General features: G+C 41.4%; 1 protein-coding gene across 1 annotated transcript; it reads right to left on the bottom strand.

Annotated features, from left to right (window-relative positions):
* Window positions 1–6134: 6134 nt before the first annotated feature.
* Window positions 6135–15714, bottom strand: dera (deoxyribose-phosphate aldolase (putative)). The gene is made up of 4 exons (XM_024145264.2): window positions 15696–15714; window positions 14878–14973; window positions 14205–14339; window positions 6135–6337 (listed from the first exon to the last, which is right to left on the bottom strand). The coding sequence occupies exons 1-4, from the start codon at window positions 15712–15714 to the stop codon at window positions 6150–6152; spliced, it is 438 nt and encodes a 145-aa protein (XP_024001032.2). The 3' UTR covers window positions 6135–6149.
* Window positions 15715–17650: the final 1936 nt, after the last annotated feature.

Here is a 17650-nt window from a genome sequence, read left to right as displayed (position 1 = left end):
GTTCCTAAACAGAGAATACACAGTTAAGAATACCTGACCACTGTGACTGACCCAAACTTAAAGGAAAGCTTTGACTATGTACAGACTCAGTGAGCATAGCCTTGCTATTGAGAAGGCCGCCTAGGACCTGCTCTCGAGAAGCAGGCTGCTATGTGCACACTGCCCACAAAATATAGGTGGAAACTGAGCTCACTTTCCTAACCTCCTGCCCAATGTATGACCATATTAAGAGAGACATATTTCCCTCAGATTACACAGATCCACAAAGAATTAGAAAACAAACCAATTTTGATAAACTCCCATATCTACTGAGGTTACTGGGTGAAATACCACAGTGTGCCATCACAGCAGCAAGACTTGTGACCTGTTGCCACTTGCATTGGCAATGTTAACATATGTTTCCCATGCCAACAAAGCCCCTTGAATTGAAATTGAATTGAATTGAAAAGAGAGAGACAGAGAGAGAGCAACATAAATCACGTTTCCATCCACAGTTTGTATGCGAGTAAAGTCGTACCGTATAAACAAAACAAAAAAATCCCGACAGCTGTAATTGAAACAGGAAGTGTCATAACAAAAATAACAGCACAACAACACAGATCATTTGTTTGTTAGAAATGGTGGGATCTTTTTATGTCTAATTAATGATGCGAGAAATGGAGGTGGACACGTCTTGACATATTGATATAATAAYCATCGTATCGAAGTAAATTTGGAGTCACGTGATGATATGTTGTGTTGTCCTCCCGCTACGACTCGGGAAACCTGGTTACGGCTGGGAGTCACATGACCACGGTTGTATGATACAGTTTATTAGGTAACAGATGGCACTTTAATAATGTCCACATATCTTACATTACTCATCTCATATGTATACACTGTATTTTATACCATCTACTGCATCTTGCCTATGCCGCTCGGCCATCGCTCATCCATATACTTATATGTACATATTCTCATTCGCCCGATTTTAGATTTGTGTGTATTAGGTAGTTGTTGGGTAATTGTTCGGTTACTTATTAGATATTACTGCGCTGTCGGAACTAGAAGCACAAGCATTTCACCACACTCGCATTAACATCTGCTAACCACGTGTATGTGACAAATAACATTAGATTTGAGATTAAATAAGTCATGAAGTCACAGGATGGCGAAAGATCACAGTAATGAGCTTGATGTTCCTTTCCTATAAAGTAATATCCAGGGTCTTATTGTGGTGACGTGATGATGCTTGACTGCCGTTTGATGGAGAAAAAAAATATTCTCACTCATCTCCATAATAATCTCAAAAGTAGACTAGCCTATCACAGCACAGCCATTGTATTTGCAAGCTGTTGACTAGAGCAGCATGACAGTATCAAAGTAGGCACGTTTGCAACTGTTTTTAAGACAAAACTTTCGTTAGAGTTGAAAATGCGTTGAACATTTATTCGGTACATAAAAACGTAAGCGAAAAAAGTACATTTTGTCTGCACTACATCCTCACACACTTTATCAGCAACAAGTCAGTTTTGGTGGAAACACACCACATTTTCTTAAATGCGGATTTAAAAATAATTAGCATGAAAATCTGTTGCCAATAGGATGGGAACATAGCTAGAGAGAACAAATAATAATCACCTGTCTCTGGAGGAGGAGGAAACTTGCTCGCTGACCGAGGTAAGGAAGGAAGTAAGGAGAAAGGAAGTAAGGAGAAAGGAAGTAAGGAGAACAGAATCCCACATTGACCTAAGAAGACAGATACTTCTCACCACTTTTTATTGTTCTCCGCTCATCTCTCTCTCTCTCTCTCTCTCTCTCTCTCTCTCTTCTCTCTCTCTCTCTCTCTCTCTCTCTCTCTCTCTTCTCCTCTCATCTCTCTCTCTTCTCTTTCTCTCCTCTTTCTCTCTCTCTTTCTCTCTCTCCTTTCTCTCTCTCTAGGCAGGGCTCTACCATGGATCCTTTTGTCGTACAGTAGCCTTGTGGTTAAGCGGGCAGGCAGGTAGCCTTTGTGGTTAGAGCGGGCAGCAGGGTAGCTAGTGGTTAGAGGCGTTTGGACTAGTACCGAATGTTGCAAGATAGAATCCCCGAGCTGACAAGGTAAAAATCTGTCGTTCTGCCCCCGAACAAGGTAGGTAACCCACTGTTCCTAGGCCGTCATTGAAAATAAGATTTTTTCTTAACTGACTTGCCTAGTTAAATAAAGGTAAAATTAAACAATATATATATATGCTCCTAAATATTTTGATGTGTGAAATTTACTTTGGGAGCACCAGTGCTCCTAGAAAATATTTTACCCAGATAATTGTTGTGATGATACGACTTTGCTGTACTGCAGCCTGAGTGCCTCAGAGAACACACTGAGCTCAGATGTGTTGTGTCCTTCTTAAATAAAATGTCTCTCTCCCTTTGTCTTTATCKCCATCTGTCCCCTCCTCAATTTAACTGGCTTTATCAGCATGGGAAACATATGTTTACATTGTCGAAGCAAGTGAAATAGATAATAAACACTTAGTGAAATAAACATATAAGAATTAACAGTAAATTATTACATTYACAAAAGTTCCAAAAGAATAAAGACATTACAAATGTCATATTATGTGTAGTATATACAGTGTTGTAATGATGTGCAAATAGTTAAAGTACAAAAGGGAAAATAAATAAACTTAAATATGGGTTGTATTTACAGTGGTGTTTGTTCTTCACTGGTTGACCTTTTCTTGTGGCAACATGTCACACATCTTACTGCTGTGATGGAACACTGTGGTATTTCCTTAATTTTGGGTCAGTCACTCTTTCTCTCTCTCTCTCTCTCTCTATCTCTGTCTCTATTCTTATCTTTCATCCCTTTATTAAAGCAGCGTGAGGGATCTCGAGATATGATGCCCGGCATCCCTGTGTTATTGTCATTCAAATCCTGTTCATGAACTTCTAATGGTTGTAGAACAGAATGATTGAAGGCTAGACTAGCTAGCTCTGACAGCACTGAGACACAAGCAGCATCAACAATCTCTACCAGCACATCTCAGCATTCAGTTGTGAACGACTGTGCGTGCGTGCGTGCGTGCGTGCGTGCGTGCGTGCGTGCGTGCGTGCGTACGTGCGTGCGTGCGTGTGTATGCGTGTGTATGCGTGTGTGTGAGTGTATGAGTGTGTGTATCAGTGTGTGTATGAGTGTGTGTATGAGTGTATGAGTGTATCATATGCAGGTGGGGTAATCTAAAGGCCTAAAGATTATGACAGCACATGGACATCTCCCTACATAGTCCGGGCCTTGGTCAGCAGTACTGCTGTTTGGGATGAAGTCTACAACTGGGTTCAGTGTGTAAACTGTCAGTTTTCAGGGTGATGTTCATCAACGGTATCGGCTGAAGATGTGATTTAGCAAGGTGATTGTCTCAACGCACGAGGGATAGTATGACTTTAGGTAGTTAGACTGCAACATAGAAACGGGACTTTCTAAGTGTTGTTATGGTAACTGTTATTTAGAGTGTAGTCACAGAGACATGGACGTTCTAGTGTTGTTATGGTAACTGTTATTTAGAGTGTAGTCATAGAGAATCTCTCTCTGGCNCCAGAGAGGATTTTAAGACATGTATATGCATTTTTTACATTACTAGAAACTTTACAGACATGTACTATGCAGTTTTTTTAATTATAGAACTTTACGACTGTATTGCATTTTTCCATTCTAGAACACTTTACAGACATGTACTATGTCGTTTTTTCTATAGAACACTTTACAGAATGTATGTGCAATTTTACATTACTAGAATACTTTACGAATGTACTATGCATTTTTACATTACTAGAACCTTACAGAACTGTACTATGTTTTTTACCTTACTAGAACACTTTCGACATGTTATGATTTTTTACATTACTAGAACACTTTAACGATATGTACTAGTTTTTACATTTTAGAACACTTTACATGACATGTAATATCATTTTTACATTCTAGAACACTTTACAGAATGTATTAGCATTTTTACATTACTAGAACACTTTACAGACTGTACTATGGTTTTTACATTACATAGCACTTTACATGACATGTATTGTTTTATACATTACTAGAACACTTTAGACATGTCTATGTATTTTTACATTACTAGAACACTTTACAGACTGTCTATGTATTTTTACATTACTAGAACACTTACAGACATGTACTATGTTTTTACATTACTAGAACACTTTACAGATGTACTATGTTTTTTACATTACTAGAACTTTAGATATGTACTTGCATTTTTACATTACTAGAAACTTTACAGATATGTCTATGGCTTTTTACATCTAGAACACTTTACAGAATGTACTATGTATTTTTACATTACTAGAACACTTTACAAGATATGTATATGTCATTTTTAACATTACTAGACCTTTACATGACATGTATTATGTATTTTTACATTACTAGAACACTTTACAGACATGTACTTATGATTTTTACATTACTAGAACACTTTCAGACATGTACTATGATTTTACTTACTAGAACACTTTACAGACATGTACTATGTATTTTTACATTACTAGAACACTTTCGACATGTACTATGATTTTTATCATTACTAGAAACTTTACGACATGTACTATGTATTTTTACATTATAGAACACTTTACAGACATGTACTATGTCATTTTTATACAGTCAGAGTTTTCTCTTTTTCTTCCCTTTTTTCTTTGTCTCTCTCCTTCTATTCTCCACTATCCCCAACCTTTCCTCGTCTCCTCATAACCCTTCTCCCCTCTTGCAACCCCTCTCTTCTCTTTCATACCCCCTTCTCTCTTCATATCCCTCTTTCTCGCATACCCCTTCTTCTGCGGTATAACCCTCTCTCTCTTTCTCTCTATAACCTCTCTTCTTGTATACCTCTTCTCTCTCATAACCTCTTCTTCTCATAACCTTCTCTCTCATTAACCCTCTCTCTCTTATAACCCTCTTCTATCTCATACCTCTTCTCTCTCTCTCTTCTCCATACCTTCTCTTCGTATAACCCCTCTCTCATAACACCTCTCTCTCTTTCGCATAAACCTCTTCGTCGGCATAAACCCTCCGTAACCTTTCTCTCTCGCATACTCTTTTTGCATAACCCCTCTCTCTCTCTCGATAACCGCTCTCTTCTCTCGTCTCGCATCACCCGCTCTCTCTCTCGCATACCTCTCCTCTCTCGCATAACCCTCTACTCTTACGCATAAACCTTCCCTCTCCTCGATACCCCTCTCTTCACATCTTTGCCTCGCTTCTTCTCATACCTCTCTCCGCACTCTTCACATACCCGCCCTCTTTCACATTTTTCCTCGCTCTTTCTCATAACCTCTCTGCGTGCTCTCGATAACCTCTGTCTCTCGCATAACCGCTCTCTCTTCTCGGCTACCTCTCTCTCTCTCGCATAACCCCTCTCCTCTCACCCCTCCTCTTACCAACTTCTTTCCCTCGCTCTTTCTCATACCCCCTCTGCTCGCACTCTTCAATTAACCCCTCTCTCTCACATCTTTCCTTCTCTCCTCATCCGCAATCAGACGGAGGAGTAATTCTGTACATTGGTTATGGGGGATGTTAATGAGCTGATAATTGATAGAGGTTATTAAACCAGGATGGCGGTAATGACGCTCGTTTCATTTGGCTAGCGTGGGCAAGCAGGCAGAGTGTGTGTGTGTGTGTGGGTGTGTGTGTGTGGCGGAGTAAAATAGCCGCCGTCATAGATTAATAGGCAAAATTATCATTCAATTTCTGGAATCTCATACGCAATTTATAGAACAAGGGGAGATTAAGGAGCAAGCGCTGAGACAAAAGCAATGTATTTTAATAATGATCTCTATCGGACCGGCTGACAATTTGGTACAGTAATCAGGCTTATTATGTGACGGGTAGCTAAGTGTACAGTTCAGGGTGTGTGTGTGTGTCTGTGTGTGTGTGTGTGTGTGTGTGAGAGAGAGAGAGAAAAAGAGAGAGAGAGAGAGATAGTGTTCATCAGGTTAGCTAAGTACAGAGACAGAGAGTACAGCCTGAACAACAGCGCCCCCCACAGGAGAACGTGACAAACTGCACCATGTGTAAAACAATATCACTGGGGCTGATTCACAGGAGAGATGAGAGCATTCAACTCTGATTCTCACAAACCATTCATCAACGAGAGGAAAATGTGAGTTGGATCTCAAGTGCACGTAATACCGCCCTGTGTGTACGTGTGTGTGTGTGAGAGGGAACACTCACCAGCCATCATAGCCACCAGACTAGCCTTGTAGACGTTGGTGTAGGTCCCCAGCTCTCCTATAGCCAGGATGGACTTCATGTGGGCCTCCCCACAGGCCTCTCTGAACTGACACACCTCATCGTACACGGCTGAGGAGAGACAGAGGGGATTGAAATGGAAACTTTACTGAGGAGAGACACTCCACCACACACCTTCACTGTCATAGCAACACCATAGCTCATACTGCCATAGCAACTTCATAGCAACATCATAGTTCATACCGCCATTGCAACATCATTCATCAACACCTGCCAGTTGAGGACTTGAGGCATCCGTTTCTCAAACTAGACACTCTAATGTACTTGTCCTCTTGCTCAGTTGTGCACCGGGGCCTCCCACTCCTCTTTCTATTCTGGTTAGAGCCAGTTTGTGCTGTTCTGTGAAGGGAGTAGTAGACAGCGTTGTACGAGATCTTCAGTGTCTTGGCAATTTCTCGCATGGAAAAGCCTTCATTTCTTCAGAACAAGAATAGACTGATGAGTTTCAGAAGAAAGTTCTTTGTTCTGTGCTATTTTTGAGCCTGTAATCGAACCCACAAATGCTGATGCTCTCAACTAGTCTAAAGGCTGTTTGATTGCTTCTTTAATAAACAAACAGTTTTCAGCTGTGCTAACATAAAGGCAAAAGGGTTTTCTAATGATCAATTAGCCTTTTAAAATGATAAACTTGGATTAGCTTAACACAACGTGCCATTGGAACACAGGAGTGATGGTTGCTGATAATGGACTTTGTACACCTACGTAGATATTCCATAAAAACATCAATCCAAAGTCATTTACAACATTAACAAATGGTATATGTACACTGTATATTTGATTCAATTTGATGTTATTTTAATGGAAAAAAAAAAAAGGAATTTCTAAGTGACCCAAACTTTTTGAACGGTAGTGTATGTTTACATGTTCCAGCTGACTGACTGTATGTTTACATTGTTCCAGCTGACTGACAGTATGTTTACATGTTCCAGCTGACTGTAATGTTTTACATGTTCAGCTGACTGGTATGTTTACATGTTCCAGCGACTTGTATGTTACATGTTCCAGTTGACTGTATGTTTACATGTTCCAGTTGACTGTATGTTTTTACATGTTCCAGTTGACTGTATGTTTACATTCCAGTGTGACTGTATGTTTACATGTTCCAGTGACTGTGTTTACATGTTCCAGCTGACTGTATGTTTACATGTTCAGTTGACTGTATGTTTACATGTTCAGCTGACTGTATGTTTACATGTTCCAGCTGACTGTATGTTTACATGTTCCAATGCTTGACTGTATGTTTACATGTTCCAGTTGACTGTATGTTTACATGTTCCAGTTTACATGTTTCGTGACTGTATGTTACATTTCGTTCCGGCTGACTGTATGTTTACATGTTCAGCTGACTGTATGTTCTATGTTCCAGCTGAATGTATGTTTACATGTTCCAGCTGACTATGTTTACATGTTCAGCTGACTGTACTGTTTTACATGTTCCAGCTGACTGACTGTATGTTTAATGTTCCAGTTGACTGACTGTATGTTTACATGTTCCAGTTTGACTACTGTTGACATGTTCCAGCTGACTGACTGTTGTTTACATGTTCCAGCTGACTGTATGTTTACATGTTCCAGCTGGCTGTATGTTTACATGTTCCAGCTGGCTGACTGTATGGTTTACATGTTCCAGTTGGCTGACTGTATGTTTACATGTTCCAGTTGGCTGACTGTATGTTTACATGTTCCAGCTGACTGACTGTATGTTTTACATGTTCCAGCTGACTGTATGTTTACATGTTCCAGTGGCTGACTGTATGTTTACATGTTCCAGTTGGCTGACTGTATGTTTGCATGTTCCAGTTGGCTGACTGTTGTTACATGTTCCAGTTGGCTGACTGTATGTTTACATGTTCCAGCTGCTGTATGTTTACATGTTCCAGCTGACTGTATGTTTACATGTTCCAGCTGACTGTATGTTTACATGTTCCAGCTGACTGTATGTTTACATGTTCCAGTTGACTGTATGTTTACATGTTCCAGTTTACATGTTCCAGCTGACTGTATGTTTACATGTTCGTTCGGCTGACTGTATGTTTACATGTTCCAGCTGACTGTATGTTTACATGTCAGCTGATGTATGTTTACATGTTCAGCTGACTTATGTTTTACATGTTCCAGCTGCACTGCTATGTTTACATGTTCCAGCTGACTGTATGTTTACATGTTCCAGCTGACTTACTGCTATGTTTACATGTTCAGCTGACTGAACTGTATGTTTACATTGTTCCAGCTGGCTGTATGTTTACATGTTCCAGCTGGCTGACTGTATGTTTACATGTTCAGTTGGCTGACTGTATGTTTACATGTTCCAGTTGGCTGACTGTATGTTTACATGTTCCAGTGCTGACTGTATGTTTACATGTTCCAGCTTGACTGTATGTTTTACATGTTCCAGCTGGCTGACTGTATGTTTTACATGTTCAGTGCTGACTGTATGTTTGCATGTTCCAGTTGGCTGACTGTATGTTTACATGTCTCAGTTGGCTGACTGTATGTTTACATGTTCCAGTTGACTGTATGTTTACATGTTCCAGCTGACTGTATGTTTACATGTTCCAGCTGACTGTATTGTTACATGTTTCCAGCTTGACTGTTATGTTTACATTTCCAGCTGACTGTATGTTTACATGTTCCAGCTGGACTGTATGTTTACATGTTCCAGTTGACTGTATGTTTACATTGTTCCAGCTGACTGTATGTTACATGTTCGTTCGTGACTGTATGTTTACATGTTCCAGCTGACTGTATGTTTACATGTTCAGCTGAATGTATGTTTACATGTTTCCAGTCATGGACTATGTTTACATGTTCCAGCTGACTGTATGTTTACATGTTCCAGCTGACTGTATGTTTACATGTTCCAGCTGACTGACTGTATGTTTACATTTCCAGTTGACTGACTGATATGTTTACATGTTCCAGTTGACTGACTGTTACATGTTCAGTTGACTGACTGTATGTTGTACATGTTCCAGCTGACTGTATGTTTACATGTTCCAGCTGGCTGTATGTTTACATGTTCCAGCTGGCTGACTGTATGTTTACATGTTCCAGATGGCTGACTGTATGTTTACATGTTCCAGTTGCTGACTGTATGTTTACATGTTCCAGCTGACTGACTGTATGTTTACATGTTCCAGCTGGCTGTATGTTTACATGTTCCAGCTGGCTGACTGTATGTTTACATGTTCCAGTTGGCTGACTGTCATGTTTGCATGTTCAGTTGCTGACTGTATGTTTACATGTTCCAGTTGCTGACTGTATGTTTACATGTTCAGTTGGCTGACTGTATGTTTTACATGTTCCAGCTTGACTGACGTATGTTTACATGTTCCAGCTGACTGTATGTTTTACATGTTCCAGCTGACTTATGTTACATGTTCCAGCTGACTTATGTTTACATGTTCCAGCTGACTGTATGTTTACATGTTCCAGTTGACTGTATGTTTACATGTTCCAGTTGACTGTATGTTTACATGTTCAGTTTGGATTGTTATGTTTACATGTTCCAGTGACTGACTGTATGTTTACATGTTCCAGTTGCTGACTTTGACATGTTCCAGCTGACTGAATGTATGTTTACATGTTCAGCTGACTGTATGTTTACATGTTCCAGCTGGCTGTTATGTTTACATGTTCCAGCTGGCTGTATGTTTACATGTTCCAGCTGGCTGTATGTTTACATGTTCCAGTGTGACTGTATGTTTACATGTTCCAGTTGACTGTATGTTTACATGTTCCAGTTGACTGTTATGTTTACATGTTCCAGCTGACTGTATGTTTACATGTTCCAGCTGACTGTATGTTTACATGTTCCAGCTGGTGATGTATGTTTACATGTTCCAGTTGACTGACTGTTATGTTACATGTTCCAGTTGACTGACTGTTGTTTACATGTTCCAGTTGACTGACTGTTGACATGTCCAGCTGACTGACTGTATGTTTACATGTTCCAGCTGACTGTATGTTTACATGTTCCATGCTGGCTGTATGTTTACATGTTCCAGCTGGCTGACTGTATGTTTACATGTTCCAGTTGGCTGACTGTATGTTTACATGTTTCCAGTTCGCTGACTGTATGTTTACTGTTCCAGCTGACTGACTGTATGTTTACATGTTCCATGCTGGCTGTATGTTTACATGTTCCAGCTGGCTGGAAACTTGTATGTTTACATGTTCCAGCTGACTGTATGTTTACATGTTTCCAGTTGACTGTATGTTTACATGTTCTCCATGCTGACTGTATGTTTACATGTTCGTACGATGCCGTTGGACTGTATGTTACATGTCCAGCTGACTGTATGTTTACATGTTCCAGCTGAATGTATGTTTACTATGTTCCAGCTGACGTATGTTTACATGTTTCCAGCTGACTGTATGTTTACATGTTCCAGCTGACTGAATGTTTACATGTTAGCTGACTGACTGTATGTTTACATGTTCCAGTTGACTGACTGTATGTTTACATGTTCCAGTTGACTGACTGTTGACATGTTCCAGTGACTGACTGTATGTTTACATGTTCCAGCTGACTGTATGTTTACATGTTCCAGCTGGCTGTATGTTTACATGTTCCAGCTGCTGAACTGTATGTTTACATGTTCCAGTTGGCTTGACTGTATGTTTACATGTTCCAGTTGCTGACTGTATGTTTACATGTTCCAGCTGACTGACTGTATGTTTACATGTTCCAGCTGGCTGTATGTTTACATTGTTCCAGCTGGCTGGTACTGTATGTTTACATGTTCCAGTTGGCTGACTGTATGTTGACATGTTCCAGTTGGCTGACTGTATGTTACATGTTCCAGTGGCTGACTGTATGTTTACATGTTCCAGTTGACTGACTGTATGTTTACATGTTCCAGCTGACTGACTGTATGTTTTACATGTCAGCTGACTGTATGTTACATTGTTCCAGCTGACTCTATGTCTTACATGTTCCAGCTGACTTCTATGTTTACATGTTCAGCTGACTGTATGTTTTACATGTTCCAGTTGACTTGTATGTTTACATGTTTCCAGTTGGGACTGTATTTTACATGTTTCCAGTTTGACTTGATGTTTACATGTCCAGCTGACTGACTGTATGTTTACATGTTCCAGTTTGACTGACTGTTGACATGTTCCAGCTGATGAATGTTATGTTTACATGTTCCAGCTGACTGTATGTTTACATGTTCCAGCTGGCTGTATTGTTTACATGTTCCAGCTGGCTGTATGTTTACATGTTCCAGCTGGCTGTAGTGTTACATGTTCCAGCTGGCTGTATGTTTACATGTCCAGTTGACTGTATGTTTACATGTTCCAGTTGACTGTATGTTACATGTTCCAGTGACTGTATTTTACATGTTCCAGCTGACTGTATGTTTACATGTTCCAGCTGACTGACTGTATGTTTACATGTTCCAGTGACTGACTGTATGTTTACATTTCCAGTGACTGACTGTATGTTTACATGTTCCAGTGACTGATTACATGTTCCAGCTGACTGACTGTATGTTTACATGTTCCAGCTGACTGTATGTTTACATTCCAGCTGACTGTATGTTTACATGTTCCACGTGACTGTATGTTTACATGTTCAGTTGCTGACTGTATGTTTACATGTTCCAGTGTGACTGATGTTTACATGTTCCAGCTGATGACTGTATGTTTTTACATGTTCCAGTGACTGTATGTTTACATGTTCCAGCTGACTGTATGTTTTACATGTTTCCAGCTGACTGTATGTTTACATGTTCCAGCTGCTGACTGTATGTTTACATGTTCCAGTTGGCTGACTGTATTTGTTTCATGTTCCAGTTGGCTGACTATGTTTACATGTTCCAGTGCTGACTGTATGTTACATGTTCCAGTTGACTGTATGTTTACATGTTTCCAGCTGACTTGTATGTTTACATGTTCCAGCTGACTGTATGTTTACATGTTCCAGCTGACTGTATTGCTTACATGTTCCAGGTGACTGTATTTACATGTTCCAGTTTACATGTCCAGCTGACTGTATGTTTTACATGTTCGTTCCGCTGACTGTATGTTACATGTTCCAGCTGACTGTATGTTTACATGTTCCAGCCTGAAATGTATGTTACATGTTCCAGCTGACTGTATGTTTACATGTTCCAGCTGACTGACTGTATGTTTACATGTTCCATGCTGACTGTATGTTTACATGTCCAGTGACTGACTGTATGTTTACATGTTCCAGTTGACTGACTGTTATGTTTACATGTTCCAGTTGACTGACTGTATGTTACATGTTCCAGTGACTGTATGTTTACATGTCCAGCTGACTGTATGTTTACATGTTCCAGCTGCTGACTGTATGTTTACATGTTCCAGTGCTGACTGTATGTTTACATGTTCCAGTGCTGACTTATGTTTACATGTTCCAGCTGACTGACTGTATGTTTACATGTTCCAGCTGACTGACTGTATGTTTACATGTTCCAGCTGACTGTATGTTACATGTTCCAGCTGACTGTATGTTTTACATGTTCCAGTGGCTGACTGTTTATGTTTTACATGTTCCAGTTGCTGACTGTATGTTTACATGTTCCAGTGCTGACTGTTATGGTTTACATGTTCCAAGCTGACTGACTGTATGTTTACATGTTCCATTGCTGACTGTATGTTTACATGTTCCAGCTGCTGACTGTATGTTTACATGTTCCAGCTGACTGACTGTATGTTTACATGTTCAGCTGACTGTATGTTTACATGTTCCAGCTCCGATCTGTATGTTTACATGTTCCAGCTCTGACTGTATGTTTACATGTTCCAGTGGACTGACTGTATGTTTACATGTTCAGTGCTGACTGTATGTTTACATGTTCCAGTTGGCTGACTGTATTGTTTACATGTTCCAGTGGCTGACTGTATGTTTACATGTTCCAGTGACTGACTGTATGTTACAGTTCCAGCTGACTGTATGTTTACATGTTCCAGTTGACTGTATGTTACATGTTCCAGCTGACTTATGTTTACATGTTCCAGCTGACTGACGTATGTTTACATGTTCACAGCTGACTGTATGTTTACATGTTCCATGATTGACATGTTCAGTTGCTTTACATGTTCCAGTTGACTGTATGTTTACATGTTCCAGTTGACTGTTATGTTACATGTTCCAGTCCTGACTGACTGTATGTGTTACATGTTCCAGTTGACTGACTGTTACATGTTCCAGCTGACTGAATGTATGTTTACATGTTCCATCGACTGTATGTTTACATGTTTCCAGCTGAGCTGACTGTATGTTTTACATGTTTCCAGCTGGCTGTATGTTTACATGTTCCAGTTGACTGTATGTTTACATGTTCCAGCTGACTGTATGTTTTACATGTTCCAGCTGCTGACTGTATGTTTACATGTTCCAGTTGACTGTATGTTTACATGTTCCAGTTGACTGTATGTTTACATGTTCAGCTGACTGTATGTTTACATGTTTCAGCTGACTGTATGTTTACATGTTCCAGTGACTGTATGTTTACATGTTCCAGCTGACTGTATGTTTACATTTCCAGCTGACTGTATGTTTACATGTTCCAGTGACTGTAGTTTACATGTTCCAGCTGACTGTATTTTACATGTTTCCAGCTGACTGTATGTTTACATGTTCCAGTTGACTGTATGGTTTACATGTTCCAGCTGACTGTATGTTTTACATGTTCCAGCTGACTGTATGTTTACATGTTCCAGCTGACTGTTAGTATGTTTACATGTTCCAGCTGACTGTATGTTTACATGTTCCAAGCTGACTGTATGTTTACATGTTCCAGTTGACTGTATGTTTACATGTTCCAGTTGACTGTATGTATGTAACAGGCTGTTCAGAAAGCAAAGGGTGCCCCGACACCGCTACTAGCCAGATGTACCTAATAAAGTGTCCGGTGAGTGTCGATAATAATATATACCATACCTTCCCACTGTCCAGTGAGGGCCAGAGTCCTGTTAATCACTATATCTATCTCCATAGCTCCATCCTCTACCGCCATACGGACCTCCTCCAGCCTGGTCTTCAGAGAGGTCTGGCCCGCAGGGAAGCCTGTCGCCACTGAGGAGAGGAGCAGCAGGATGGACAGAGAGAAGACAGTGGCTTTGRTGAGTCACTATCTATAGTTTTTCCATGTCATTTTGTTATTTCATTCGTGTTGTGGCTGTATGAGCCGTTTATGTGTTATAATTAAGCAGTAAGGCCCGAGGAGGTGTGGTATATGACCAATATACCACGTCTAAGGGCTTTTCTAATGCGCAACGCGGAGTGCCTGGATACAGCCCTTAGCCGTGGTATATTGGTCACAAACCCCTGAAGTGCCTTTTTGCTATTATAAACTGGTTACCAATGTAATTAGAGCAGTAAAAATACATGTTTGGTCACACCCGTGGTATACGGTCTGATATACCATGGCTGTCAGCCAATCAGCATTCAGGGCTTAAACCTCCAAGTTTATAATTACATATATGAATCAATCAATAAATCAAAATAACAAAGAAACACACAACCAATCAGAGGATGATGGAAGTGACAACATAGACCTGGACTGTCCAACTACAGAATGTCACAGAGGTAGACTTCCTCCTCTCTCTCTTACCTGAGGCGACAGGTAGGCTGGAATTGGCTGCTTTCAGTGACTTCACAGCATCAGCCACACGAGACGGGTACACGCACACTGCTGCCGTAGTCACACCTAGATACACAGATACAACCAGAACATTTAGTTACTCTTCACTCTTTGCCAACACCAAAGATAGGCCTATCGTGTGGAACATAAGAGTATGTCGCCCTCTAGTGGGCAAAATAAGGAGCACGTCGCCCTCTACTGGGCAAAATAAGGAGCACGTCGCCCTCTAGTGGCTAAATAAGGAGCACGTGTCGCCCTCTAGTGGGCAAAATAAGGAGCAGTCGCCTTATGCATAGGGCAGTGCCCTCTAGTGGCCAAAATAGGAGGCACGTCGCCCTCTAGTGGGCAATTTAATAAGGAGCGTGTCGCCCCTCTAGTGGAACTAAATAAGGAGGTGTTCCCCTTCTAGCTGGCAAAATAAGGAAGCCGTGTCGCACCCTCCTAGTGAGCCAAAAAAAGGAGCGCGTCGCCCTCTAGTGGGCAAAATAAGCGAGCGTCGTCGCCTCTAGTGGGCCAAAATAAGAGCGTGTCGCCCTCTAGTGGCAAAATAAGGAGCGTGTCGGCAACTCTAGTGGGCAAAAATAAGGAGCGGTCGCCCTCTCTAGTGCGCAAAATAGGAGCGTGTTCGCCCTCTAGTGGGCAAAATAAGGAGCGTGGTCGCCCTCTAGTGGCAAATAAGGAGGCTGTCGCCCTCTAGTGGCAAAATAAGGAAGCGTGTCGCACTCTAGTGGCAAATAGCAGCATGTCGCCCTCAGTGGCTTAAATCAAGGAGCATGTCGCCCCTCTACGTGGTCTAATAGGAGCCATGTCGCCCCTCTAGTGCGCTAAATAAGGAGCATGTCGCCCCTCTAGTGCTAAATAAGAGCATGTCGCCCCTCTAGTGGCTCAAATAAGGAGCATGTCCCCTCTAGTGGCGCAAAATAAGGAGCACGGTCGCCTCTTACTCGGGCAAAAAAAGGAGCACGTCGCCCTCTAGTGATAATAAGGAAGCCACGTCGCCCTCTAGTGGCTAAATAAAGAGCATGTCGCCCTCTAGTGGCTAAATAAAGGAGCACGTCGCCCCTCTAGTGGCTAAGATAAGGAGCATGTCGCCCCTCTAGCTGGGTAAATAAGGAGCACTGTCGCCCCTCTAGTGGGCAAATAAACACTCGCCGCCTAGGCACTAAGCATCGCCCCCTAGCTACTAAGCATCGCCCTATAGGCTAAAATAAGGAGCAGTCGCACCTCTAGTAGGCAAAAATAAGGAGCAGCGTCGCCCTCTAGTGGCTACATAAGGAGCACGTCGCCCTCTAGTGGGCAAAATAAGGAGCGAGCCGTCGCCCTCTTAGTGGGCAAAATAAGGAGCGTCGCCCCTCGTGGGCAAAAAATAAGGAGCGCGCGCCCTTCTATGGGCTCAAAATATAAGGCAGCATGGTCGCCCTCTAGTGAGGCAAAATAAGGAGCGCAGTCGCCACTCTAGTGGCAGAATAAGGAGCATGTCGCCCTTCTAGTGGGGCCAAAAGTAATGAGCAGCCCCTCTAGTGGGCAAAATAAGGAGCATGTCGCCCTCTTAGTGGCTAATAAAGAAGATGCGCTATGGCAAAGCATTCGCCCTCTAGTGGCTAAATACAGGAGCATGTCGCCCTACTAGTGGCCTAAATAAGGAGCATGTCGCCTCCTAGTGGCTCTAATAAAGTAGTATAGACAGACAGAGTCCCATCCCACTACCTTTCGTCCTGCATGTCCATGCTCTTAGAGGTCGTTGCTTACAGGCTGGTAGACCTTCATATCACAGCCGGTGGACGTTGCGGCGTGTCGTCACCACCAGGGTCGTGCACGTCAATACAAGGTGACCGCCGCAAAAAAGCCACCCGCCTGGAGACAGACAGAGAGCATTCATGGGTTAATGTTGTAACCAGCAGAGCCAGATGTCAAACTCATCCCAGGCTGTTTAACTGTTCTGTTTCTTCAATACAAGCGGTTGGTTTGGACAACACTTCCAAACACTGCAAACATACAAAACCACACCAGAATACTGTATTCCTTATTCTTAGTAGGATACAAAACTGAGAATACTGTAATACTTATTTAAATAGCTAGGATACAAACTGAGAGACCCTTATATACTTATTCTATAGTTAGGAGACAGACTGAGAATACTGTATCACCTATTCTAATATAGGATCACAAACTGAGAATACTGCATATCCTGATCTAGAGTAGCATACCAAACTGAGAACTACTGTATATCCTTAATTCTAATAGTAGGAATTACCAAAACTGAGAATACCTGTATATGCTATCTAAAGTAGATACAAACTGAGATACTGTTTATCCTTTCTATATGATACAAAGACTGAGAATACGCATATCGATCTAAAGTAGGATACAAACTGAGAATACCTGCATATCCTGATTCTAATAGTGGCATACAACTGAGAATCCTGATATCCTTATTATAATAGTAGGATACAACTGAGAATACTGCATTCATCTTTTCTAACAGTAGAATTACAAACTGAGAATACTGTTATATACTTATCTAATAGTAGGATACCAAACTGAGCATCACTGTTATCCGTTCAATCTTGTGGTCTTATGAGACTTTAGAAAAGCATTGGAGATGAAGTATCACACACACCAAGCTAGCCCCCAAAGCTCCTACCTGCCACTGTTTCTTTCTTGTTGTTCGCCTGGATCTGCTGAGCTCTCTTCAGCACTCTGGGTGTCACCCGCCACCCTGACACCCACTATCTCTTCTGGC

The sequence above is a fragment of the Salvelinus sp. IW2-2015 genome, unplaced genomic scaffold (genome assembly GCF_002910315.2).
Source record: "Salvelinus sp. IW2-2015 unplaced genomic scaffold, ASM291031v2 Un_scaffold7457, whole genome shotgun sequence".
NCBI lineage: Eukaryota > Metazoa > Chordata > Actinopteri > Salmoniformes > Salmonidae > Salvelinus > Salvelinus sp. IW2-2015.
This window is presented reverse-complemented; position numbering and strand designations above follow the sequence as displayed.

What these genes read in the sequence shown, in the direction of transcription:
- dera (XM_024145264.2), bottom strand. An exon ending in CAGCCTACCTGTCGCCTCAG is followed by an intron (nt 14,340 to 14,877) that starts GTAAGAGAGAGA and finishes TCCTCTCCTCAG; the next exon opens with TGGCGACAGGCTTCCCTGCG. An exon ending in CCTCACTGGACAGTGGGAAG is followed by an intron (nt 6,338 to 14,204) that starts GTATGGTATATA and finishes GTCTCTCCTCAG; the next exon opens with CCGTGTACGATGAGGTGTGT.